The 26,468-nt window shown below is 37.2% G+C and overlaps 1 protein-coding gene across 3 annotated transcripts in view; it reads right to left on the minus strand.

Annotated features, from left to right (window-relative positions):
- Window positions 1–617: 617 nt before the first annotated feature.
- The window catches only part of LOC114047036 (F-box/WD repeat-containing protein 2), a 34,838-nt gene continuing 8,987 nt past the window's right edge, over window positions 618–26,468 (minus strand). For 2 of the 3 annotated variants that reach the window (XM_027867699.1, XM_027867701.1), the window contains exons 3-7: window positions 9,071–9,265; window positions 5,835–5,968; window positions 4,725–4,811; window positions 3,592–3,761; window positions 618–3,013 (exon numbers count right to left, since the gene is read on the minus strand). In XM_027867699.1, coding sequence (XP_027723500.1) covers window positions 2,725–3,013; window positions 3,592–3,761; window positions 4,725–4,811; window positions 5,835–5,968; window positions 9,071–9,265 — 875 coding nt within the window. In that variant the 3' untranslated portion in view covers window positions 618–2,724. Of the gene's footprint in view, window positions 3,014–3,591; window positions 3,762–4,724; window positions 4,812–5,834; window positions 5,969–9,070; window positions 9,266–17,529; window positions 17,682–18,751; window positions 18,883–26,468 lie in introns of all 3 variants that reach the window. The other variant, XM_027867700.1, reaches the window with a different exon arrangement.

A 26,468-nucleotide genomic window follows, 5' to 3' on the forward strand; every position in this document is an offset into this window, starting at 1 on the left:
ACATATTTTCATACCTGCATTTAGCTAACTGTTCAATCTAGCTATTCTGGGCAGGAAGAGGAGCACCTGGTTAGAGTTCCTTACTCAAATGTTCTGAGTATCATCTCTTTAATGAAGTTTGCAGTTGCTTTCATTTTTTCTTTCATGGCCCTCCCTTTCCTTGCTTTTTCTGTCAAAGAAAATAGCCTGTACTGCTCACACCACTAAAGCTGTGGAAAGTCCCTATGGGAAAGGCAGGATAGAAGAAATCTCTTTCCAACAAGTTTCCAATATGATAAATCACTTGCTACAAATCATCATGATATGAAGTCTTCTAATTATTTAAAAGGTGATTCTTTTACAGTTAACATGAGGTTATACCCTTACCTACTACTACAGTGAACAAAATGGGGGAAAACTCCAGCTCCTGGTCACAATAGGAAATAACATAAATATGAAAATGTGCTTAAAAAGGAAGTTGTAGAGATCAAAAGACATAGTTTTGCTTTGCGTCAGTTCTAGTCCCAGGCTAGTTTATGAGTCAAACTAAGATTTCAAAACAAGGCCAAATCATGAGATTGAACATTCTTTTCTTTTTCCAGTATATCTGATTCATAAATGGACACACTGGAAGAAACTTGTTTTATCCAACTTTATTACTTACAAGTTACCAAAGTCCTTTAAGTGCAGGCCTGACCATGCAACTCCCCTACTCAATAAACATGGCTGTTGCCTCTACCATACAAATATGGCACTCTGGTAGGAAAAGCCCAGAATGCATCTTCCCATGTGAGATCCTACACATTCCTTTCTCTACGCTCCCACTGTCACCACTCTAAGCAAGGTCCTCATTACCTATTATCTGGACAATTAGAATAGGGTCCTGATTAGTCTCCCCTCCTCTGCACTGAAGCCCAGAGTAACCCTAACTCACAGTTCTGTTTATTTTCTTACAAAAAAAATTTTTTAAAACCCTTTAGTAATTTCTATCATCCTATCCACTTAAGTTCAACCTCTATAACTTGGCATTAAAGATAATACACAATTTGACTTCAAATTATCTTTTCAAATATGTCTCACTCTACTGTCTTTCAAGTGCCCTATGCTCCATTCAAACAGATCCCATTCAATCAAATGATATTTGTAAATATTTGTAATAAATATTTGTAAATATAATCAAATGAAAAAATATTTGTCAAATGCTTATCACAGTGCCTGGCATACAGGAGGTGCCTGATAAGTGTGTTCGCTTCCCGTCCTTCTCCATTTACTAAACACATCTTGCACCCCACCCAAGTCCCCACCAGTTAAAATCCTACCTATCTTCAAGACTTGGATCAAACACCACCCCTTTCCTATGAGTGACAACTTGAACCGCCCCGGCCTAAACCTTACTTCTTGTGAACTCTAAGGGCATTTATTTCATGTTTCTCATGAACATCTCATATCCTAATCTGCATTCTAATTTCATACCCCTTAGTCCTCCTACTAGAATGAAGATGTTTGAGGGCAGTGGCATTTACAATTTTCCAAACTGCAAAATGGACATGCTTTCTCACATGGTCAATAGGAAGAAGAAAAAGTTAGAGCTAAAATTATGATTAGCTCAAAACCAAGGATATTAGTTAGGTCCCAACACTGTTTTCTTTCCTGTCCAAAATCAACCTTAAATCATGTTTTATCAGTTTAAATACTACCTCAAAGAAGCTCTCTCTAGTCACTTAGCTGGAAGCAATCTCTCCCGCATATGATTTCACAAGACTTTGTACTCCTTTTTATGTACTTACCACATTCTAAGTTATCTTTATCTGTGTATGTATCTTACCTAAAACTACTAGACCTTAGGTTCTATGATGGCAGGAACCATGCCTTACATGTCTTTCTATCCTTCCCAGCCCTTAGTATAACGTAGTGCACACAGTGCTATGCTTGTTAAAATAACAGAATGAGTGAGGGGTTAGATTTTAAAAACTGGAACCAACCAAAAATAACGGTCAGTTTGTTTTTCTTCTCTTTTCTCCCAATGTTTCCTAAATGCTTCCTATATGTTAAAACAGCTTATTCACTTTTCATGAGTTAATTTTAATAAAAGATGACAAATTATCATATGGACTGATAATATCTGGAGACTTCATGAAAATCACAGGTATCAGTGGTCTCTGTAACTATGGGTCCTAGAAAATGCAAGCTCCATGCAAGAGAAGCTTTTGGGAATAACATGGAGAACATCCTTTTCCCTTTCTGTGTCTATACTAGATTTTCAGGAAGGTTCTTTCCTTTAGTGATTTAGGAATTCTAAAACACCTCTGCTTCTACCTCAAATTAAAAAAAAAAAAAGACCAGGGCAAAAAATCTTTAATCACTCACTGGGATTTCATATTCAATTATTAGCAGATTTGTAAACCATTTAACTTACTTTGCTTTAAACCAATAGTCCAGTCAAGAAAGATAGGCCCAAAATTTGTTCTTTTATAATGACAAGCATAACTAAGTACAAATGAGTTTCAATGGTGTAGATTGTTAGCATGCTGCGTTGCATTATGTCAATAAAATAATCCCTTTCCCCCCACCTTTCTCCCCACCCCCCCATCATTCCCCACCCAGGAAAATAAATGATTGTGCACTGCATGACGATACCATTAGGTGTGAACTTTGGTTCATGCAAAATCAGCTCCCACAGAGGCTGCATCAGAAGCAGCGGCCTCAGCACCCAAAGTCATTTTTTTTTAGCTGTTGTCCATATCTTCAACCATGTTCCTTCCATAACACCAAGTGAATACTGTGGTCAGGCATACTGGTGGCAAAAACCAAACCCATGTCATTCTGCCCATCTAGTCCATTCAGCCATGACATTTCACCTGCCAAGAAACTTGAGCCCCTTTTTGACTTCCTGTACTCAGGCAGAGGCCAGCGGCTGATCAGGTTCTCTGTCCTTAAGTCCATGATGTAGAGATAGCGGTTGTCAAATAACAGGGCAAAGATATCTCCAAAGCCAAGTAATGCCAAATTGGCTAACTCTGGAGTCTTGATAACCCTGCAGGAAGGACAGTTAAGAGCGATAAATAAACAAGAGCAGAATTTTGCTTAGGTTACTATCATCCCAGCATGTCACAACTAGAGGGAAACCTTGAGATCATCTAGTCTGCTTTTCTTATTTTTATGAATCAGTTTTAGAGCCAGAAGGAACCTCAGAAATCATTTAGTCCAACTTACTCATTTTAGAGATGAGGAAATCAGTGAGGAACCTGGTGTACAGAAGTAACCAGCTAGTTAATCAACTAGAATTCTGGACTCCTCACTCACAGTTCATGATTCTTGTCACTACAATGTAGAAAAGGTTTCTCAGTGGCTTCACAAAAAGCCTATTAATAAACAGTACATATTGCGACAGCTAAGTAGCACAGTGGATTGAGTCAGGAGGACTTGAGTTCAAATCTGGCCTCAGACACTTGACACTTACTAGCTGTGTGACCCTGAGCAAGTCACTTAACCCCAATTGCCTCACAAAATAAACAGTGCATATATAAGCATTTATGCCCCCCCCTTTAGTTTTTAGCTACAATAGACTTAAAATGATTTAAATTAATTTGATTCAAACAGAAAAAACACTACCTGAGAATATCATAGCTGGCAAAGTCCCACTGATAAAGTCCTAGGGCCGAACTACATACAATATATTTGCCATCAAAATGGAGTCTGGGCTGCAAACAGATACTTCGATCCTCAGATACAGACAATGTTTTTAAGCATTTGCAGTTGATTTCTCTTCCAATCGGCCAAATCTACAAGTTGGAGAAGAGGAAGAGGAAGCAACAATCAGAAGAATGCTAGCTGACATCAACTTGATGAGGGGACTGTGGGAGGTTAAAAACAAGCTTGTTTTAAAGTATGCAATTTACTACATTCAGGTTAGTTTAGCTTACTTAGATGAAGAAGATGGATGATGACAGGAAGCAGGAATAAATCAGGGAAGGAAAAATTCAGTGCAATTTGTCAAAGCACCAAGTCCAAATTGAAGCAGGAAAAACATACTCAAAATCTTTTTTTCTAACAACCACCACCTTTACAGAACATCTTTGGTCTACAATTAATTTTCAATTTAGAAACAGAATACCATAAACTTCCTTCTCAGTCCAGGTCCTATTGCCATTCATTGTTTATTAGGGAAACTCGTGCATGTTAGGGCAATCTTTTGCCTTAATTGCCACTAATACTTAGCCCGTATTGTCAAGTTCCTGCATTTCTCAACCCCTGATCCAATGCTCTGTATGTGATGTTTGCAGGTGGGAGCAATGAGAAGCATCAGACTCCCATAAGATGAGGGGATACAAAGCTGCACTACATTAAGAGCTTTATAATAATGCCCAACCTTCTATAGCCACAAGAGATGGTTTAAGATCCCCATCTCTTTCCAATTATTAGGAACAAGTGAATTCTTGAAGCCAGAGAGGCATTTTAATAACAGAAAGGCCAACTGGGGATGGTGATGGGGGGAGGCAAGGAACTGTAACTGCACTATGCTTGTATAAGGAACATGTACTTGGGAGCCAAAGCTGGTCTCCAACCACCCAGAACTACATGAGGGATCACTTTTATAGCAGGCACCTCATACTGAAGCAGGCAATTATCTAAAAGTTGTGTTTCAGGTGGTATCTCCACATCCTATAACAATTTAAATTTTTAAAATTTACCCATTTTCATCTAACAGAAAAAATTGAAAGGCAGAAAGCAAAAGCCACACTCACCTTGATTTCATACTTGTCGGCACTGAGGAGAATGTGATCTCCAGGGCTGTGCAACAGAGACTTGACCTTGCACTTCTGTAAAACCACCTGCAAATACGAAAAGTTTTTATTAAAGAAGTATAAGGTCTGAAGTCATGTGGTAGATTACACCAGACTGATGTAGCCTAAACCTTGTGTCATCTGCAAACTAATTACATATTTTCACTCACAACTAGATCGTCTAGGTGTTCAGCGGGATGATGACATTTCCAGTATCGGTCTCTTCTTTCAATAGCTTCAGGCAATATCATAAAACCAAAGGATTTAGAGCAGGAAGGGGCCTTAGACAATACCTAGTGCAAATTCTCTCATTTACTGATGAGAAAACAAAAGCTAGATCAAACAATATGGATTTTGAAATTTGACATGGGTCTCAGAGATGCTTCAGTACTTTAGAAGTATGCCTGAGGTATACAGTCAACTTTAACCACTAAGGAAAGTGTTATCCTGGGACAAGTCCCATCATAAGCAGCCACATTACTGGTAATCTGGTATCTAGAGAAGGGATGGGATGTTACTAAATCTCAGCATTTTTCAAAGCACCTGCTGCTGTGCCTCCAGATGCAAGGTTATATTTAGCTGTTAAATCCTGATATCTCTGCCAAACCACCCACAAATTAAGGTCAGAAGTTGTGCTTATTTAACTATGCTATGAAAATCTGGTAAGTGAACATAAAGACAGAAACAGAAACAGTCACTGACCACCTGCTTCCAAGGAAATAGGAGAATAAAGAAGGACATAAAGGATTCTCCTCTGGGAGAATGCCTGAGTGGATATTGTCAACTTACAAGCTATGGTACAGATTTTTGTTTCTGGCTTCAAAGATCTTTGAGAGCATTGAACCCAACCCTTGCATTTTGCAGATGAGGAAACTAAGGCCCCAAGAAAGGAGAAGACATGCTTAGTCACATAGCACAGACTCAAACCTAGAGTCCCACCAGTTCTTGTTTAGATGTCCTGCCCCATACCACCTGTCACAAGTCTTAAAAGCTACAGAAGACAAGGGTAAAATACCACAATGTTTAAATGGACAACTAGTAAATTCAGATTTGGCTCAGCAGCTCTCCTACCTTGGTTACCCACTCAGTATGTCCTGTGAGTGTGTTCAGGCACGTCCCCGTTGATAAGGCCCATACTTTCACAGTGAAGTCAGCAGAACCACTCACCAAGAGATCAAGCTCATCATTGTAGTCCACGCTGAACACTAAAAACAAAAAACAGAAATCCCCATATGTACAAAGATAAAGCACCCTCCACTGTCATATCCACACCCCTTTTTCTTGCTAAGAAAAGGAGACCTCCACGACTCATAGAGATTAAGTTTACTGTCCCAGAACTGCACAATTATGAAAATTTCCAAAAACCACTCAAAACTTAGTTTTATATAGTGCTACCACTATTGCTACTATAATGCTCCACTCAACTAGAAATTAAGAAGAAAATCCAGCCATTTCAAACCTCTGTTAGTTTTAAGGTTTGTTAACAATAGGACCAGGTGACCAATTCTCTTTTTAGTCATTCATGCCTGAAAGTGACATGGGAATCCAAATTGCAGAAACACCAACATTCTCCCCTCAGCACTACCTGCAAGCAGAAAAAAGACCACTGCACAAGCACCAGATTATCTGTTATATGCAGAGAAAACTGCTTTCAGTCATACAGAGAATGGCTTCTTAAACTTTCTCTACTCCCAACTTCTTCGGCACTTCTTAAACTGTGGGTTACAACCCCACATAGGATTGTGACTCACATGTCAAGAAGCCTGATTATAGAGAATGGCATTGTCACTTGGATAAAGACTGAGTGAAGAAAAAAACCAAACCCATCAATTTTAACTGTATATGGTTGTAAGAAAAAGTAGTAGAGGAAAAATGAATCACAGGGAGGGCCCAATTAGTGCAAATAATGAATCCTCTGAAGTGGTCACATTATTCAAACTCACAATGCATGTTTCCATTGGACCGAAACTAATTAATTATCTTATATATATATTTATATATAATAATGAGAATCTGAATGTATGTAACCACTTCAGGGGATTCATTATTTGTACTAATAAGGACCTAGCTGTACCTCAAAAATCAGACAAGCTTAATTCACTCAACAAGTATTTGTTAACAGACTATTAAGTACAGGCCATTATGACAGTCACTAAGGGAGATACAAAGATAAATAAGATACTATCCCTGTTCTCCTGGATATAAATAGCCATAATTAGGTCAATGTGTCATAGCGAAAGAGTAACGGTCTTGAAGTCAGATTATATAGATGCAAATCCAGATTCTGACCTGTGTGAGTAAATTACTTACTCTCCCTGAGCCTATATGTCCTATATGTAAAAACAGAATAATACTTGCTTTACAGAGTTGTAAGGAAAAATACTTTGTAAACTCTAAAACTCTATAAAACTCAAAGCTATTATTAGAATATAATAAAAGAAATATAAAGTGTGATGAAATCATACAAGGAAAAATCAGTACCAACTGGAGAAATAAAGGAAACATGCCTAGAAGACATAAGATTTGAGTTTTGTCTTAAGGATGGGTATGATTTTAATAGACAAAGATTAGATGGAGAGAGGAGTAATCTACCAGATCAACTCTAATCTTTGTCTGAACAAAATTCCAAAGATACCAAGAAACAGAGGCTTGAATCTCATGTTACAGTCAAATCATAGTTTTTCAAGAGAATAAAGGGAACAGAGTAGGTTTTATTCTTAATTCCCATCTCTAGAAGGTTATTTGAAATGCTTAATAAGGGAGTTTTTCAAAGGCCAAGAGCTGCACTTAGAACAATTTAGAAACCATTTGTCAAACTGCTAAACACAAAATAACCCATGAAGAAAACTCCACTGAAAAAGTGATACATTTCAGAAGTACTAGATTCCTCTAATTTGGAGAGAAAGCTTTGGATGAGGGAAAATTTTGGCAGGAATACTGAACTAGGAAGACCTGGCCTCTAGCTCTGGTTTTGCTACTTATATGACTCATGACCTAAGGTAAAATCATCTCTCTGAGCCTCAACCTCCTCAGTCGTGAAAAGGAAGTAACATCTAATCTACCAACTGCACAGTGCGGTGGTGAGGGTCAACCGATTCATCTTTCATACTGTTGCCAGGATGCTATTTCTTATGCATAATTCTGGTCATGTCACATTTCTGCTCAAAAAGCTTCAAATTCCTTTCGCTAATATCCCAAGACCTGTCACAATCTGATACAACCTTTCCAGTTTTATCTCCTACTACTCCTCCCTCAATGTACTCTATGGTCTAGTCTAGTCAAACACTTGACATCCCGAACATTTCCTACCCTCTCCTCTCAGTGCTTTTGACCATAATCTTCTCTGGAATGCCTTTCCTCCCTCTAGCTTTTGAATTTCTACTTTTCCTTTTCCTAGCTCAAGTTGAATGCAACTTCCTCTAGGAAGTCTTGCTTGATCTTTTAGACCAGTAATGATGATATTCTCCCTCGGACATGACATAGCACCTTGTCACACACTTCTTTGATGCATTTATCATGTGTATTGCACATATCTATGCCCTATTCCTCCTGTAAGCTCCATTAAGGCACAGTCAAGGTCTTATCTATATTTCATATCTCTACCAGTGTCTGGCACAGTCCTCTGCACTCAGTAGGTACTTAATCTTTGTTGAATAAAATGAGATAATTCATGGGAAAATCCTTTGTAAATTACAAAGTGCTATATAAATGTAAAGGATTTAAAAATTATTATTACTTGAGAATCCATGAAAAGGGATTTTATGAAATAGATTTCCATAATATTTTTAAGTTACGGGTAAATGGTCTGCAGATGAACCACAGCAAAATATATACCCACCATGTATAAGGAATAAAAAATAAGTTAGTTATAAGGCAGTACAGGGCAGTGCAAAAGGAAAGAAACTAAGAGTTAGCAGTATGACTTAACAGAAATTGGTGAAATAACTGAATTGCTGATGTTGGACAAATCACTTAACCTCCCTTGGTGTTAGTTTCCTCATCTGTAAAATGATAGGGGTTGAACCAGAATGGCCCTTGAGGCTCCTTCTAGTTTGACTTCTATGCAGTCCAGCAGAGAGGTTTAATCCCACATTCTAAAACCTCATTTCCCAAAGCTTAAAGAAAACCAACCTATATTAGCTTAGATCAGCTCCCTCCTTTTCTCCTCATCCCCATACTATGGGCAGGGAAAAAATTAAGAGTACAAATAAAGGGAAATGTCCTATACCAACCATGGAAGAAGAATGGCACATATAAAGGAAATTTTCTTGGAACGCAGACTAAGACATGGAATCAAAAAACCATACCTGCACCTGTGTGTCCTCGGAAGTGCTGGGTTCGGGCTCCTGAACTCCATTCCCAACAGGCTACTGTGTTATCAAAGGATCCTGTCACAAGCTTCTGTTCATCAAACTTCACAGCAGCACAAGTGTGGGTCTGGATGCCATATATGCACTGTCCTGTGCTCACATCCCAGAGTTTTGCAGACAAGTCATCTGACCCTTCCAAGAAAAACAAAAAATGAAGGGAATGTCAGGAACAGTCAAAGCATATACACAAAAAAGTATACCTAGAGTTATGAAATAATAATAGCAATAAGTAATAACAATTCACATTTACATAGTTCTTGAATTAATCAGATCATAGAATTCAGAGCAGCAAGGAACCTCAGATGTCATAGTCCAACCTGCCATTTTACAGATGAAGAAACTGAGGCCAGGGGAGTTTAAGTGACTTGCCCCTGGTCACATACGTAGTGTCAAAGGAAAGATTTAAACCCCAAGTCCTTCTTCAGAGACACTGTTCTTTCTATTGTACCACACTGACTCCCACAAATTTTTAATGCAGCAGTTCACTCACCACCACCCCACAAGAAAAGTATCAATGTCACAGTAGATATGGAGTCAGAGGCCTTGGATTCAAATACTGCTTTTACCACTACTACCTCTTTGACCTTGGCCAAGCCATTTAACCTCCCTGGTACTAAGCCGTCTCATTTTAAATGAGCTAAGTTAGATGACCCACGATGCCTTTTCGAGTAGTAAAGTCATTATAATCCTATGAACATTATTACCTCCTTTTTACAGGTGAGGAAGCTGAGGTCCCCAGAGGTAGTGAATGACCTGCCCCTAAATCACAAAGTCAGTAAATGGGAAGCCTGGGTTTGAAATCAGGATTTTTTTTCAATCATGTAAAACGTATTTCCACATTACTCATGTTGTGAAAGAAGAAACAGACTAAAAGAAAAAAAATGAAAAAAAAAATAAAGTAAAAAAAATAGCATGCTTTGATCTGTACTCAGACTCCATCAATTCTCTCTCCAGCTGTGGATAGCATTTTTCATCCTGAGTCCTCTAGGCTTGTCCTGATCACTGCACTGCTGAGAACTACTAAGTCAGTCATAGTTGATCATCTTACAATACTGCTATTACTGTGCACAATGTTCTCTTGGTTCTGCTCACTTCACTTTGCATTCAGTTCATGTAAGTCTTTCTAGATTTTTCTGAAATCAGCCTGCTTGTCATTTCTTATAGTTCAAAAGTATTCCACTACTATCATATACCACAACTTGTTTAGTCATTCCCCAACTGATGGACATACCCTCAGTTTCCAAGTCTTTGCCACCACAAAAAGTGTTGCCATTAATCTTTTTGTACAAATAGGTTCTTTTCCCCATTTTTGAAATCTCTTTGGAATGCATAGAAGTGGTATTGCTAGATCAAAGGGCATACACAATGTGATTACCCTTTGGGCATCGTTCCAAATGTTCCAGAATGGTTCACAACTCACTGTTGTGCATTAGTGTCCCAATCTTCCCATATCCCCTCCAACATTTGTCAATTCCCTTTTTTGTCATGTTAGCCAATGTAATAGGTGTGAGGTGGGAACTCAGTTGTTTTAATCTGCATTTTTCTAACTGATACTGACTTAGAGCATTTTTTCATGACCATATGACATTTTTTGGAGACAATGATGACTTCTTCTGAAAACTGCCTATTCATGTCCTTTGACCATTTATCAATTAGGATAATGATTCACTATTATAAATTTGACTTAGTTGTCTATATTAATGAAATGAGGCCTTTATCAGAGAAACTTGCTGTAAAATCCTCTGAGTGTCTCCACCCCCCCCCCCCCCCTTTGCTTTCCTTTTCACGGCTGCACTGGTTTTGTTTGTGCAAACCCTTTTAATTTAATGTAATCAATTATCCATTTTACATCTCGTAATGTTCTCTATTTCTTATTTGGTCATAAACTCTTCCCTTCTCCATAGATCTGACAGGTAAACTATTCTTTGCTCTCCCAATTTGCATATGTTATCACCCTTTATGTCTAAACCATGTATCCATTTTGATTTTACCTTTGTATATGGTGTAAAATGTTGGTCTATACCTAGTTTCTGCTATACTGTTTTCCAATTTTCCCAGCAGGTGTCAAATAGTAAGTTCTTGGGGCAGGTAGGTGGTAGAGTGGATAGAGCACTGGCCTTGGAGTCAGGAGGACCACAGTTCAAATCCCGCCTCAGACTTACAACACTCACTAGCTGTGTGACTCTGGGCAAGTCACTTAACCCCAACTGCCTCACCAAAAAACAAAAAACAAACAAACAAAAAAATCAAAGTGAGTTCCTGTCCCAAAAGCTGTGGTCTTTGGTTTTAACAAACATTAGATCACTATGGTCATTTACTATTGTGTCTTGTATACCTAATTTATTCTACTGACCTACCACTCTATTTCTTAGTCACTACCAGATAGTTTTGATAATTACCACTTTATATACAGTTTGAGATATGGTATGGTTAGGCCATCTTCCTTCACACCTTTTTTCATTAACTCTCTTGATATTCTTAACATTTAGTTCTTTCAGATGAATTTTATGATTTTTTTCTAACTCTACAAAAGAATATTTTGGTAGTCTGGTATGGGAATAAATAAATTTAGGTAGAAGTGTCATTTTTATTATATTGGTTCAGCCTATCCATGAGCAACTGATATTTTTCCAATTGTTAAGATCTGACTTTGTTTTTTTTTAGTGAGGCAATTGGGTTTAAATGACTTGCCCAAAGTCACACAGCAGGTGAGTGTTATGTGTCTGAGGCCGGCTTTGAACTCAGGTCCTCCAGACTTCAGGGCTAGTGCTTTATCCACTGCACCATGTAGCTGCCCCCTGACTTTATCTGTGTAAAAAGTGTTTTGTAATTGTGTTCATAAAGTTACTGGGTTTGTCTTGGCAGGTAGACTCCCAAGTATTTTATATTGTCTATAGTTGTTTTAAATAGAATTTCTCTTTTTGTCTCTCCTAGGCTTTGTTGGTAATATACAGAAATGCTGCTGATTTTTGTGGGTTTAGTTTACATCCTGCAACTTTGCTAAAATTGTTAACTATTTCACCTAGTTTTTTTTAAGTTGATTCTCTAAGTATATCATTATATCTGCAAAGAGTGAAAGTTTTATTTCCTCATTGCCTATTCTGATTCCTTCAATTTCTTTTTCTTCTCTCATTGCTATAGTTAACATTTCTAGTACAATACTGAATAATTGTGGTGACAACAGGCATCTTTGCTTTCACCCTGATCTTAATAGGAAGGCTTCTAACTTTTCTCCATTACAGATAATGCTCAGGATTCAAGTCCCATTTCAGACCCTTACTGGCTGTATAGCCATGGGCAAATCACTTAAATTCTCAGAAAAACCTATGTTTCTTTTCTGCAAAAAGGGGAGAATACTTGCACTAAGTAGATCACAAGGTTACTCTAAGTCAGGGGCTTGGCCAATTTTGAAGTGCTATATAAATAAGTGGTTAGCATAATAAGAACAGGGAGCAACGCAGTATGGATAGAGAACTAGTCTTAGAGTCAGAAATACTTGGATTGAATCTTGCTTCTGACACTTACCCTGGGCAAGTCACTAAACACCTCAAGCACCAGGCAATCCTCTCTTCATTGAAAATCAGGCTCCAATCTGTAATAGTAGAAGGAGCTCCCTCCCTGGGAATTCCCTATACCAATGAAATCACAGGTCAAGCGTACACCCCCCCAAAATCATCATTATAATTATTAGTAAAAGAGTTTTGGACCAAGTGATCTAAGGCCCATTCTAGCTCTGATATTCTATAATTCTATGATTTGTCCATATCTGAAATCCATGTTTCCTTAATATGTAATTTTAAATAGTTTTCTATGACAGTGAATATTTATACACGTGAAGGTTACTACTCTATAGTCCAGAATCTAAAACAGTAACTTGATAAAGCAAGGTAAATCTGTGTGGAGGTTAATCACCAATAGTTGCACAATCTTTCCCTCATCTGTTCTCATGATACTCTACTCCTCAAACACACATGGTTTTTTAATGTGTATTTATGTAACTGTCATCAGGTATTTTGGGACACGCCCTTCTTTAGAGATGGGGACCATGTCTCAACTACCTCTCTTTTTATCTCTTCCTGCACCTTGAATGTACCCAGAATATGAGAGGTGCTTAATTAAGCCAAGCTGAGTGGATAATGTCACCAGAAAGTTTCAAATTCCAAGATGACTTCAGCAGAGTTCCCCGTGCAACTTCATGGACTCATCCTGAAATGAGTGGCAGCACCCCAAATGGACATGAGGCATATTCCCCAGGGACAGTTGATAGAGTACTAGATTTAGAGAGTCAGAGGAACTGGAATGTAAATTCTGATCCTGCTATTTAATACTCATGTGACCTCAGCTAAGTCAAAAAGTCTCTCAGTCTCAGTCTTCATTTATAAAGGGGGAAAGAGAGAATAAGCATTTATGTAGCACTTGCTATGTGCCAGGCACTATGCTAAGTGTCTTACAAATATTATCTCATTTAATCCACACAACAACCCTGTGAAGTAGGTATTGTTATTATTCCCATTTTACAGCTGAGGAAACTGAGGCAAACAGGTTTAACTGACTTGCCCAGGGTTACACAGCTAATAAGTATGTGAGGTCACATTTGAACTCAAGGTCTTTCTGATTCCAAGGCCAGCACTTTTATCCACAGCACCACCTAGCCGTGTCATTTGTCAAATGCAGGAGACTCATTTTTCTGGACTAAATGATTTCTAAGATTCCTATCAACCCTAAACCCTATGAAAATGGCAAAGACAAAATTGTTAATTTGACTTAGGTTCTTTAGAGATAAAGGATCTTATATCTTACTATAGCTTAATGAGAACTTGAGAATAATTAGGACTTAAAAGAACACTGGATTTGGAGTGAGACAATCTGGACTGATATCCAGGTTCTATCACTTACCATATGTGTGACCTTGAGAAAGACTCTTTAATGTCTTTACCTCAGTTTCCTCCTCTGTAAAATCAGGAGGCTGGACACAATCTCTTTGGTCTTTTTTTTTTTTTTGCTTTAAGTGTATTATTCTATGATTCAAATGAGTTAAAGAAGCTTATATTAACATTTACTCAACCCCCACCCTGGGGTCATAACTCCTATTTATAAAATATTTATAGGATGGAAAGCACCATCCCCATAGCAACATTGCTTGTCCAAGGTTTACACAGACAATAAGTAGCAGAGTGAGTACTCAAATTCAAGTCTTCCTTTTCTACTATACCACACTGTCTAACAAATATATTTCTGAGGGAAAGTACAACTTACTAGATGAACTTAAGCACTCAGTACCCCAAAGCACAACTACTTAGATGACAGTAATGGAGGTTTGCCACAATGTTTACAAATTAATAGATTAGTATTCCTATTAAAAGAACTAACCAAGTTCTTTAGTTGCAGATAATGGAAAGACTGGTATTATTTGTAAAGAAGAATAATGCATAATGATGAAAATTATTTTTCATTTAAAAATACAGTCCCTTATATAAAACATCAGTTCAAGACACACAGCTTTCCTTGAATCAGAGTCAAACCCGAGGGGCAACATGATAAAGTAAAAAATTATCAATTTCAGAGTAAAGACATTTAGGTTTGATGCCCAACTCTACTAACGAACCAGCTGTGTGACTGTGGACATGTTACCTCATCTCTATTTTATGCCTCCTACTTACTCCTGATTACCCCTTTTACTATCCTCTCTGCCCCACACCCAATCTTAAATCTATCTACTATCCCATTCATTACTGCCTACTTAATTCAACAATTCAAATTTATGAAGTGTCTACTATCTGTCAAACACTCAGCTAAAGAGGGGGAGGGGGGTTACAAAAAGAGTCAAAAGACAGTACTTCCCCTCAAGGAGCTTACAATCTAAAGGAGGAGAGAACATACAAACAAATCTATACAAAGCAAGCTATATACAGGATGAACAGGAAACAATTAACAGAGGGAAAGCAATGAAATTAAGGCTTAGGGAGGGCTTCCTGTAGAAGGTAGGATTTTAGCTGGGATTTAAAGGAAACCAGGGAGGTCAGTAGTCAAAGAGAGAAAGAAGAACATTCCAGGCATGGGGGATAGCCACAGAAAATGCCCGAAGACAAGAGATGGAGTGTCTAGTGCATGGAACATCCAGGAGGCCAGTATCACTGGATTGAAGAGTACATGCTAGGGAGGAAAGTAAAAGAAGACTGGAAAGGTACGAGGAGGCTGGGTTATGAAGTATGAAGGGGTCTGAATGCCAAACAAAGCATTTTGTATTTGCTTTTGGAGGTAATAAGAAGCCACTGGAGCTTTTTGGGGGGGGGGGGGGAAGGAGGAAGTTAAACATGATCAGATTTGCATTTTAGGAAAATCATTGTAGTGGTTGAATGGATACTGGACAGGAGTGGGGAGAAACTTGAGGCAAGCAGATCCACCAGTAGACTATTGCAGTAAACGAGGTGTGAGGCAACAAGAGCTTGTAATAGAGCGGTGGCAGTGTCAGAGGAGAGAAGGGAACATATTAATCAACATGCCTTGACAACAGCGTGGATATGGGGGTGTGGGAGAGAAAGTAAAGAAACCAAGATGACTCCTATGTTGTAAGCCTGAAGAAAATGGTAGGATGGCATTGCCTTTAACAGGAACGGGGAAAGTAGAAGTGGGGTAGGATTTAGACAGAAAGATAATGAGTTTTATTTTGAACATTTTGAGTTTAAGATGTCTATGAGACTTCCAGTTTGAGATGTGTGAAAGTCAGTTGGAGATGCAAGACTGGAGGTCAGGTGAGAGACTGAGGTAGGAAAAGGTAGATTTAAGAATCATCAGTATTGAGGTGGTAATTAAATCCATGGGAGCTAATGAGATCACCAAATGAAGTTTTACAAAGGGAGAAAAGAAGAAGAATCAGGACATGAAATGAATGAAAAACCCTAAGAGACAGAGTTTCTGGGTAATTAATAATCAATTTATTAGTTGGACTATATGGCAATTAATAAATTGATGGTCAGTGGTTTCTCTCAGTAAGCAAAGATCCCCTCCCCCAATGGAGACCCCGAGAGCCTTAAATACCTTTCTAAGAGGGAATGCCTCTGACAAGTGAAAATTAACCCTGATTGGTGGATATTTAATGAGGAGATGGGTTAGAAGTCTTTAGCCCTTTCTGCTGATAATGTGGCTTGATTATGAGACTCAGTAGCTTATAGCAGTCTGGAGAGGGGAATCCATCTCCAGACCCCTCTGGTTGGTTTTTCTCCTTCATGAGCTGGGTGACCCTAAACCAGGGGTGGGGAACCTGCGGCCTCAAGGTCACAAATCCTGTTCTGTGAAGTTTGGATTCAGTTAAAGGGCAGCACTTGAGGACCTAGAGGGCCACATGTGGCCTTTAGGCTGCAGGTTCCGTACCTCTGCCCTAATCTCTAATGGAAAGTTACAAAGACAGGACTCTTTTCCCCAGGGTAAGAGCTCATGGAGTGGATTATATTTATGCTCTAAATAGAAGTTAGGTGGGGTCCTGCCCAAGACTGAAAAGCATGCTTCTTGAGAGCTAGGAGTAATGTCATGTCCTTTAGAGACTGATTTTAACAAGAGCTTAACAAGAGTTAGGCCTTGATGAGGAAACAGAAAAGGGGAAAAACCTGGATCCCAATTTAATAACTGGTTATTAATATAATATAAAAAATAATTTTTCTCATCCTTTGATTCACTTGAGAGATGCAGTCTTCTTAATAAATCACTAACTGATATGACAAATGCTTCAGCAGGAGTTTTTAACTATGGGGCTTATGATGGAGAATGATGTGAGGTGAACAGTGTGATAGAGACTGACACATTGACAAGAGCCATTGGGGGCAATCCCCTTTGGCAAGCAGACCTTACAGATGATAATAGTGCAATCTTCCTCAGTAACCCATTCCCACTGTCCATTTCATTAGTCCATCATCTCTTAGGGCTCAGATATCTCATCTCATATAGCTGTATGGTTTCTGAAACATCTGCAGTCCTCTGGTCCTCTGGAGATCTCTCCTTTAAGGCATGCTGGAATGAGCAGGGCTTCAGAGCAGCTTCTAGCAGACTTGCTTCTCCAGTTAAGGTCACTTGTAGAGATACCCCTTCCTATTAAAATCTCTGACAGAATAGATCTAAATATAATTCAAGATTGCTTTGCCAATAACCAGATCAGGTAGCAAGTTAGCTCAAACCTTATAGCTCTAATAAGAACACCAAAATAGGAACCTCTAGACCACAGAATTTACATTTTCCCATACGTCTTATTTCTCCTATCCTCATCTAAATCAGGTATTTGGACACTACTAACATCAGGTTGAAGGGGGAATCTAAAAGAATCTATGAGCATCTGACTTGTAGAATGAGCCCTTTTGGTTAAGAATTTGATATTTGCCAATGTAGTTATGTAAACTAAAAAGTACCTTTTAAATTGGCATTGACTCCACCATCATTTAACTTCTGGTGTTCATCTATTTCATTCTTCACCTCAGATTCAAGTCCCAGAAAGGGAAGGAACTTCAGTTCATTGCTTATAATTGTCTTGTGATGTAGGTTAGCAAATTGTAATGTTGATCTATTTAAGAAATTCAAATAACAACTGAAAAATTAGAAAATTCTGAACCCAATTTTTTAATCTGGCATATATAATTATCTAATCATATTATTATTTTTTTAAAATAAAATTGTCACCAAAACCAAAATTTTCACTCTATTTATTTTGTTATTTACTCTAGCGCTTTACTTTTAGCTGCTCATTCTCTCCCTACTCCCACACTCTGCCTTAGGAGGATAAGATTCTGCTAAGGAACTAATAACAGAACTCTTTTTATAAGAAGATGACCTCTAATACAAAAATGAATTCATTTAAAAGCTGCCAATTTATCTTCAATTGTAATAAAAGGTTATGGGGTGGAATGTATAAATACACGGAGTAATCAATTATAAAACTGCATATCAAATAAGTTGTTTATAATAAAACATTTTATATTATAATGTTATATAATATATATAATGTTATAATTTTCAGTTACTAACCATATTCAAATGAATAATCTGAGTAAAACTGAGTGTCTCTTAGATAGACTACAAGTCACTCTTATTAAGATTGTGCTGAAATTCTTTTCTTTAACACAGAACTGAAAACGTTTGTGATATTAACCTCACTAAATAATAGAATTATATCCTGGCTTCACAAATCCTTACATCACTGCCTATTTATCCTCATACCATTGTGAGACATTAAAGGACCTTATCTTATACAGGAAGATATAACTACTAATAGGGAAATGACAAGACCAAATTCATGTACTTGATTGTTTAGAATATAGAAAGGACTAAAATTCTAATACCTGTACCTTATTATAGTAGCTCGGAAGCACGCTAGTCTTAGCCTATGAGATAAAGATTTAATATTCACACTGATCACCAGTCATTATTAAGAGAAATCTGCCATAAAAAGAAAATAGGGACATAGTTATAGTAAGGGAAAAATGCTTCCCTAATTTCATGTTAATTCCAGGTAAGAGTCATATAGGTAGCCAATTGTATTGAGAAAATGTCATGGCCAGGCTTAAAGTCAATCAGGTGGGAAACTTTCCATTCAAGAGGAAATATACTGGGGAAATCGAGTCAGGAGAATCCTACCTCAGCCCATGCCAAGAGTCGTTCTCCCTGCCTTTCCCATGAGAACTCCACCTGCAGTTCATAGATGTCACCCCCATAGAGTTACTGGCATCATGGATCATTGGCTCAATAGCATTTCTTGATGATCATATCTGGAATCAGACTCAGAATAATATCAATTATAGTCCCATAAGGTCTTAAACAGCAAGCTCCAATAATCATAGCTCTGGTTTGATTCAGTTATTAATCATTATATTATTATATATCACTGGGAACAAGCACTGACCACAGTCTCAGATTGAAAAAAGTAAGAGTTCCATCATAAAAATCACAACTTCTCTTGTCCTGGTTAGAGAGATTTGCTATGAGAAGAAAAATAAGGGACTTGAATATAACACAGCCAACTTCAGAATTAACCAGGTGGGAATAGTTCTTGTAGGGGAAGATAAATTAAGAGAGTCCAACCTTAGCCTCCCCAAGGTCACCCTCCCAACTTTATTACCAGGGACAGATATCCCACTGGCCTTAGATCTCAAATGTCACTCCCACTGAGCTGCTGGCATTTTTTGTGAAGCAGTGGAACATTCAAACAATACTAAAAATGAAGCTCAAAAAGAAGATTCAGGGTCCCAACAGGCTTTACCTCAAATAGCAAAGGCCCCACTAATCAAAGAAAGGCTTGTAAGTCGTTGGCAATAAATTGGTTAACAGATAAAACTTATCAGACCTTTTAAAAATCACACAAAAGATTTTTACTTAATTCCTTTCTACTAGTATTTCTCTTTCTCAAAAAAAGCTTAAAATAATCCTGATGTAAAAAAGATAATCACTGCATTTTCATGAAGTAATATAACTGGAAACCTAAACTGAATATCTCTTATTCGATCCTTAAAGCGAAAATAAATCTTTAAAACTGGGATTTTGTTAAGACTAAGTGGTTACAATTTAACTTCAGTACAGACCATTCCAGCTGGTCTTATCATAACCCTTAATAACTTAACCAATAATCTTACAATTTCCATAAATAGCAAAATTGAATGACTGCAACCATTTTCTTTCCTTTAACTGTTCACTTCATAATGTGACAACATCCAAATTAGAAAAGAAGAAGTTATGTTCCTAAAAGTGTATCTGCACGATATCATAAACAATATTATGGATTTGAAACATGAAACAAAACCCATTTCTAGTCAGGTTACCTCAATTCAGTCAAATGCATCACTAAATTACTTTATACAGAAAATCATTCTTAACAAATTTAAATGGAACTTACATAAAACTGATCTATGAATTTTCTCATTTTAATTAGGGATGGTAGGTATTTTCACCTCTGTAGCTCTTAGGTTTAAGCATTATAGAATTTACAACATGTCACCAGCAGAGTGGAAACAAACTTATAACCATGTCAAAATATCTTATCAGATGAAACAACAAAGAGATTTTTTTTTAATCATTGCAATCCGACTAAAATAAAATACTCTTAACACCGAATTTACAACCTGACGGTAGCACCCAAATTACAAGAAAATCTATTATTATGCCGATGTTACCAAGTTTCACAATATAGGCATGTATTTAATTTTACATTAACAATACTAAAAAATACATATAAAGTTTTACGAGTTTGAATTCACAGCTATTATCATCAGGTTAGCTTAAAGTGTGCTTGGCTAAATATTATAAGATTCTAGTTGACGGACTGGTTTTTAGCCCAGACAAAAAGCTTAAGGAGTTTGATCTGATGCTGGCAAGGTGTGGTTCATTTTCCTCAGGCAGAAACGTTTGAGTTTTCATAGACGTAGTTAATTACGTAATTCTCAATTTGAATGACACAAGAAAACATTTAAGATACTATATCATAATCACAGATCACCATAACCAATATTTATATAGTGATAGATGTATAACATGGACTTCCTACAAACTATCCTGAAAGGTGGGTGGCCACAACTACCAGAAACTTACCTAACCTTACTTGTAGGAGACTAAAACCAAAGCTGCAGAATTTCTTAGGACAATGTGGTACAATGGGTAAACAATGTTTTCCTTTTGTAATTTCTAGTTCTCAAGTAAAATCAAATCACTTTACTTTAACCTGAGCATGGGGCTAGGTTTTGAAGTCTTACAGATATTAAGTTCTTGCTCAGTTGTCAATCTGAACATATTTGCATGAGTCTTTTAACAATTAAATTTATAACCCAAAAGAATAAAAAAAGACCTCACTTTTCTAATAATATTTCTAATACAATGAATTATCAGATTAATGTTAGGCATTATCTTTATATGTAATTGGAAAAATAAAATACTATTAATTAGTGTGTTTGGGGGGAGGGGGAAAGTACAGTTAAAAATAAAAAATGCCTGCTCTAGTTGTTAGTTTTCTCTTCTTCCTTAAATTATGTTCTATTTATTTCTCTGTGTATATGATGAATCCCACCAGTAAAATTTAAGTTCCTTAAGGGTAAAGATCATTTTTCATTTTTTAGTTTGTATCTCCAGATTCTCGTAAAGGACGAATAGCTTTGTAAAGTAAAGGAAGAATACCTTTGTAAACGGAAAGTATTCTGGGTGTGTATATCTGTGTGAATAAACAAGAATGAAAATAATTTGTTTCTAGTTTGGGCTTACTGCTACCTTAAGCTGTCCCAATTTAATTCATATTTAAACTAGTTCACAGAGGAGGAAGTTATGTCAGCTTTTCAATTTGAGGACCTAAAGATACAGAAAATGACTGTCAGAGTTCAGGAAAGTTCTGTTCTGCAGTGGCAAAATCTGCATATACCACTAATTTGGCTAGACATCCCTATTCTCAGTCTCATTTCCTCCTGAACCCATACAGAAACACTGGGCACTGGACTTAGAGTCCAGATGAATTTCAAGTCAACCTCAACTCCTAACAACTGTGTTACTTGGAGTAGGCCACAACCTCCTAGAGCATCAGTTCCCTCACCTGTAAAATGAGGTTGACCTAGAGGCCTACAATGTAGGGCTGTTGTAGAGAACTATTTTTAAACCTTAAAGTGCTAGATAAATGTGCATTAACAAATTTTAGAACGCCAGAACTAGAAGGGACATGCTGCTGGACAGGTATTACATTCGATTTTTGATCACCTGAAACAGTCAGGCATATTAGTACTCAATTCAGACTCCGAGAGATCACTTCTTTGATAGATAAGGCAAACTGGGACCAAGAAAGGTGAAGTAATTAGCCCAATATAATGGAGTACGTGTTAGTGGGAGCGTCAGAATGGGAGCTAGGATAACTGATCCCCAATGCAGTGGTTCTTTCTATTTCTTCATGCAGCTACATAAAGCAAAACTGATTCTTCATCTGCAGAGATGACACTACAAATCAATCATTTTAAATATTCTGGGTACTCAATAAATATGAGTTGACTGGTTTTATAGAAGTCAGAAATAAAATTAAATATCTTATAAATCTCATTCTACTTTGAAAGCACAATGCAAATAATACTTCAATACTAATAAAAATATCAAAAAGGAATAAATGCTGTAACATAAGCAAGAAAAAGTAAAGAACATAAATAAAGAGAACCAATGTAGCAGACTTAACCTAAAACAACTCCAAGGTTCACTTAACAAACAGATCAAGATATGGATCTGGGCCTAAAAAATAGGATTCTACTACCAATTAAAAAATTAAGACCTAAGAGGCAGAGGAAGCCTATTTCTTTTAATTTGTTCTGTATTCCTTCTAAGAAGTGTCCACAAAACAATCACAGTAAAAACTCCCCAACTATCACTGAATGATAAGATAAAATGCATACAAGTATTACTCTAGAACACAGGACTGCTAGTCATTGGCCCAATGAATACTTATTACATTCAGATTTTTCTTCATTTGAAATACTCAGGCATGTTATTCAATGTACACACCTATAACTACCAGGATAATGCCATCCCCACCCCTTCCCAACTCTCTACCAAGAACAGAAAAAAAAAAAAAAGAGACTTAAATCTTAAAACTTAGAGCTAGGAGAGACCTTAGAGATCTTCTGATCCAACTCTTCATTTGATAGGTGAGAAAAGTGAGGTTTAAAGAGTTCATGCAGCTACTAAATGGCATAATCAACATTTGAACCTGAGCTTTTGGTCGAAAATCTGGCCCTGTTTCCACTCCACCACACTAGCATGCTCTAGCAGCATAGAAATCAAACTGGTAGTTAAAAAATAATGAGGCAACTGGAAATACTTGTTAGCTCAGTTGGTTAGACAGTGTTTCTTCAACTGTGGGTCACAACCCCATACGGGGTGGTGAAAAATTTGGCAACAGTAAAAGGTTTCTGAACATGCAACAACCAAAATTTAATTAAAAATGAAGGTGTTTCCCTGCTCTTGCCAGTGTGGCATCACCCAACTTCACTGCAGCCTTGGTTCTGAACACAAGGCATGCAATACTTTGCACTGCATATGCTCTCAGGCCATGCAACGCCAACAAACGCTGCAGAAACTCAAAAAAGGTCAGGAATGGAAAAAAATTTAAGAAGCCCTGGGTTAGAGTGTAATGCTAGTAAATAGAACACATTTTTGCAGAAGTTTATAAAGCATATTGCTCACAACCACCTATTGAGGAAGGTCATGCACAAATTAATACTACCCCTGTTTTGTAAGTCAGGAAAGTGATTAAGAAACATTAAGAATAGTCACAATGATATTTATATAGAGCACTTTAATTTTGCATATCTAACTTCATATACTCCTCACAACAACTCTGTAAGGTAAGTACTATGGTATAATCATCCTCATTTTACATAAGAAAACTGAGGTTCAGAGAAGTTAAATGACCTGCCCAGGGTCAAATGTGCCAGAAAAAGGATCTGAATCTACTTATTCCTGACTCCAATTCAGGTTTTTATCCATTTTATCACACTGCTTGTCTTATTGATTCATCAATATTAAATACTGAGTGACTTACATAGTCACAGAGCTAGACAGTGGCAGAGCTTGGACTCAAATCCTGGTCTTCTGATTACAAATCCAAGGCCTTATCCACTAAAATATGCTATCTCAATGACACCAAAGTTCCATGTGGTCCCACCATCAAACTGAACCCCTCTTCTTCAAAAACTGCCTGTCATTGGTCATAAGAATGTAGACAGATCTACCTACATGCATCAAAAATATAAAAGAAAAGTCATTTGGAATATATGGTGTCCAGATGGTGAGTCTGTGTCATGATTTTACATTATAAAAGGCAGCATTATTATGTTTGAATAATCAGGCTTCTAGATGATAAGACACCAAGTCAATATGTCCCTTCAAATCAAGGGGCCCATTTCCATAAACGGTTTAAAAGTCCTACCATTTGCTAATTTAACCTTCCCTCATCCATTCATTTTACAAAAAATTTATTAAACACCTACTATGCAGATAAATAGGCTAGGAACAGAAGTATTGCAAAATGTACAAAAAACATGGAGCTTATGGTCTAGGAGAGGGCAGGTAGGTGGCTCAGTGGATGAATCACTGGGCCTGAAATCAGGAAGACCTGAGTTAAAATCCAGCCTCAGATACTTACTAGCTGTGTGACCCTGGGCAAGTCACTTAACCCTGACTGTATCAGTTCCTCATCTGTAAAATAAGCTGGAGAACGAAATGACTAAATGCTCTAGTTTTGTTGCCAAGAAAACCCCAAATGGGGTCACAAAAAGTCAGACGTGACTGGAAAAAAAAAAACAAAAAACAATGGAGAGAGAGAGGAAGAAGGAGAGAGAAAAGGACAAGCAGACGATTTTCTGGTTTTATTTTTAGGATCAGAAAGACTCGGAAGCCCCTCTGTGGCAGGGGTTTTAAACTTTTGTGCCATGGATCCCTTTGGCAGTCTAGTAAAACCTATGGATCTCCCCTCACCCCAAATAATGCTTTTAAGTGCATGAAATACATAGGCTTTCAGTTACACTGAAAGTTTTATGGGTATAGGGGTGTGTGTGTATTTTTAAAGTTCACAAATCCAAGGTTAATAATCTCTGCTCTATGGCTTGGATTAACACAGAAGTTTGGGGAAAGGTCAAACATTCTTTCTCATTTATTACTGCTGTATCCTTGTAGGACCATGAAAAAGCATAGTCACATCATAAAAGCTGATATTTTAATGTGGTTTAGAAATGCTACTGCTGGCTGTACCCTAAATACCATTTTCTAATGAACATATGCTATATTAAGGAATACTCCCTTTAATTTTAATACTCAGCCAGTTCATTAAAATATTTTACGTCAGTGTCTTCTGTGACTTTTAAAAGTGTATGAAGATGAAAAAATGCTCTAAATCACTATTGATTAGAGAAATGCAAATCAAAATAACTCTGAAGTAGCACCTCACACCTATCAGATTGGCTAATATGACAGAAAAAGAAAATAACAAATGTTGAAGAAGATGTGGGATAACTGGGACACTAATGCACTGCTGGTGGAGTTGTGAACTAACTGATCCAAACATTCTGGAGAGCCATTTCAAACTATGCCCAAAGGGCTATAAAACTGTGCGTATATGTATGGGTATGCCCTTTGATCTAGCAATACCACTACTAGGTCTGTATCCCAAAGAGATCACAAAAAAGGGAAAAGGACCCACATGTACAAAAATATTTATAGCAGTTCTTTCTGTGGTGGCAAAGAAATGGAAATTGAGGGGATGTCCATCAATTGGGGAATGGCTGAACATACTATGATATATGAATGCAATGGAATAGTATAGTGCTATAAGAAATGATGAGCAGGCAGATTTCGGAAAAACATAGAAAGACTTCCATGAACTGATGCTCAATGAAGTGAGCAGAACTAGGAGAACATTGTGCACACAGTAACAGCAACACTGTATGATGATCAACTATAATAGACTTAGCTCTTCTTAGCAATACAATGATCTAAGACAATTCTAAAAGACTCGTAACACAAAATGCTATCCACATCCAGAGAAAGAACTACAGAATCTGAATGCAGATTGAAACATACTATTTTCATTTTTTTTTCATGGTTTTTCCCTTTGGTTCTGTTTCTTCCTTCACAACACGACTAATGTGGAAATATGTTTAACATGACTGCACATGTATAACCTATATCAGATTGCCTGTCATTGAAAAGAGGGAGAAAAATTTGGAATTCAAAATCTTATTTAAAAAATGAATGTTGAAAACTATCTTTACATGTAATTGGAAAAAATAAAATACTATTTATGGGGGAAAAAAAGCATATGATAAACTGGTTCACTGAAACAGAAGTTAAAATAATAAGAATTTTAATTTGTTCTAAAATTCCACACCACCCTCTTTTTTCTTCCCCTCATCACTATTAACCTCATGTATTCCCGTGCCCAGGTTTTTTATTAATACAAGTGGTCACTTGTCATGTCCTGCTCTCTAAATATCAGCCCTTTAGCAATATTGCTCAATAGCATATAAAGTTTAACATACTTGATGCTCTACCACAGATATCAGTCATGTAGACCCCCAATTTTTTTTTCTGTCCAAAAAGATAAGAGTGATACAGTGGAAAGAGTAACTTTGAAAGTAAAGGGGCTGGGTTTAAATCCTGACTTGGCCTCTTACTAGTCATGTGAACTTCAGCAAGTCCATTTACCTTGTTAAGCCTCAGTTTCCTCAACTGTAAAACATGGAGGCTGAACCAGGTGAACTTTAATGTCCTTTTTAGGTTTAAGTATGACTATATGAATTTAAAAATCTACACAGATAGTCATAATACATAAAAACATATTAAAGTA

The sequence above is a fragment of the Vombatus ursinus genome, unplaced genomic scaffold (assembly GCF_900497805.2).
Source record: "Vombatus ursinus unplaced genomic scaffold, bare-nosed wombat genome assembly UNPS02014786.1, whole genome shotgun sequence".
Lineage (NCBI taxonomy): Eukaryota > Metazoa > Chordata > Mammalia > Diprotodontia > Vombatidae > Vombatus > Vombatus ursinus.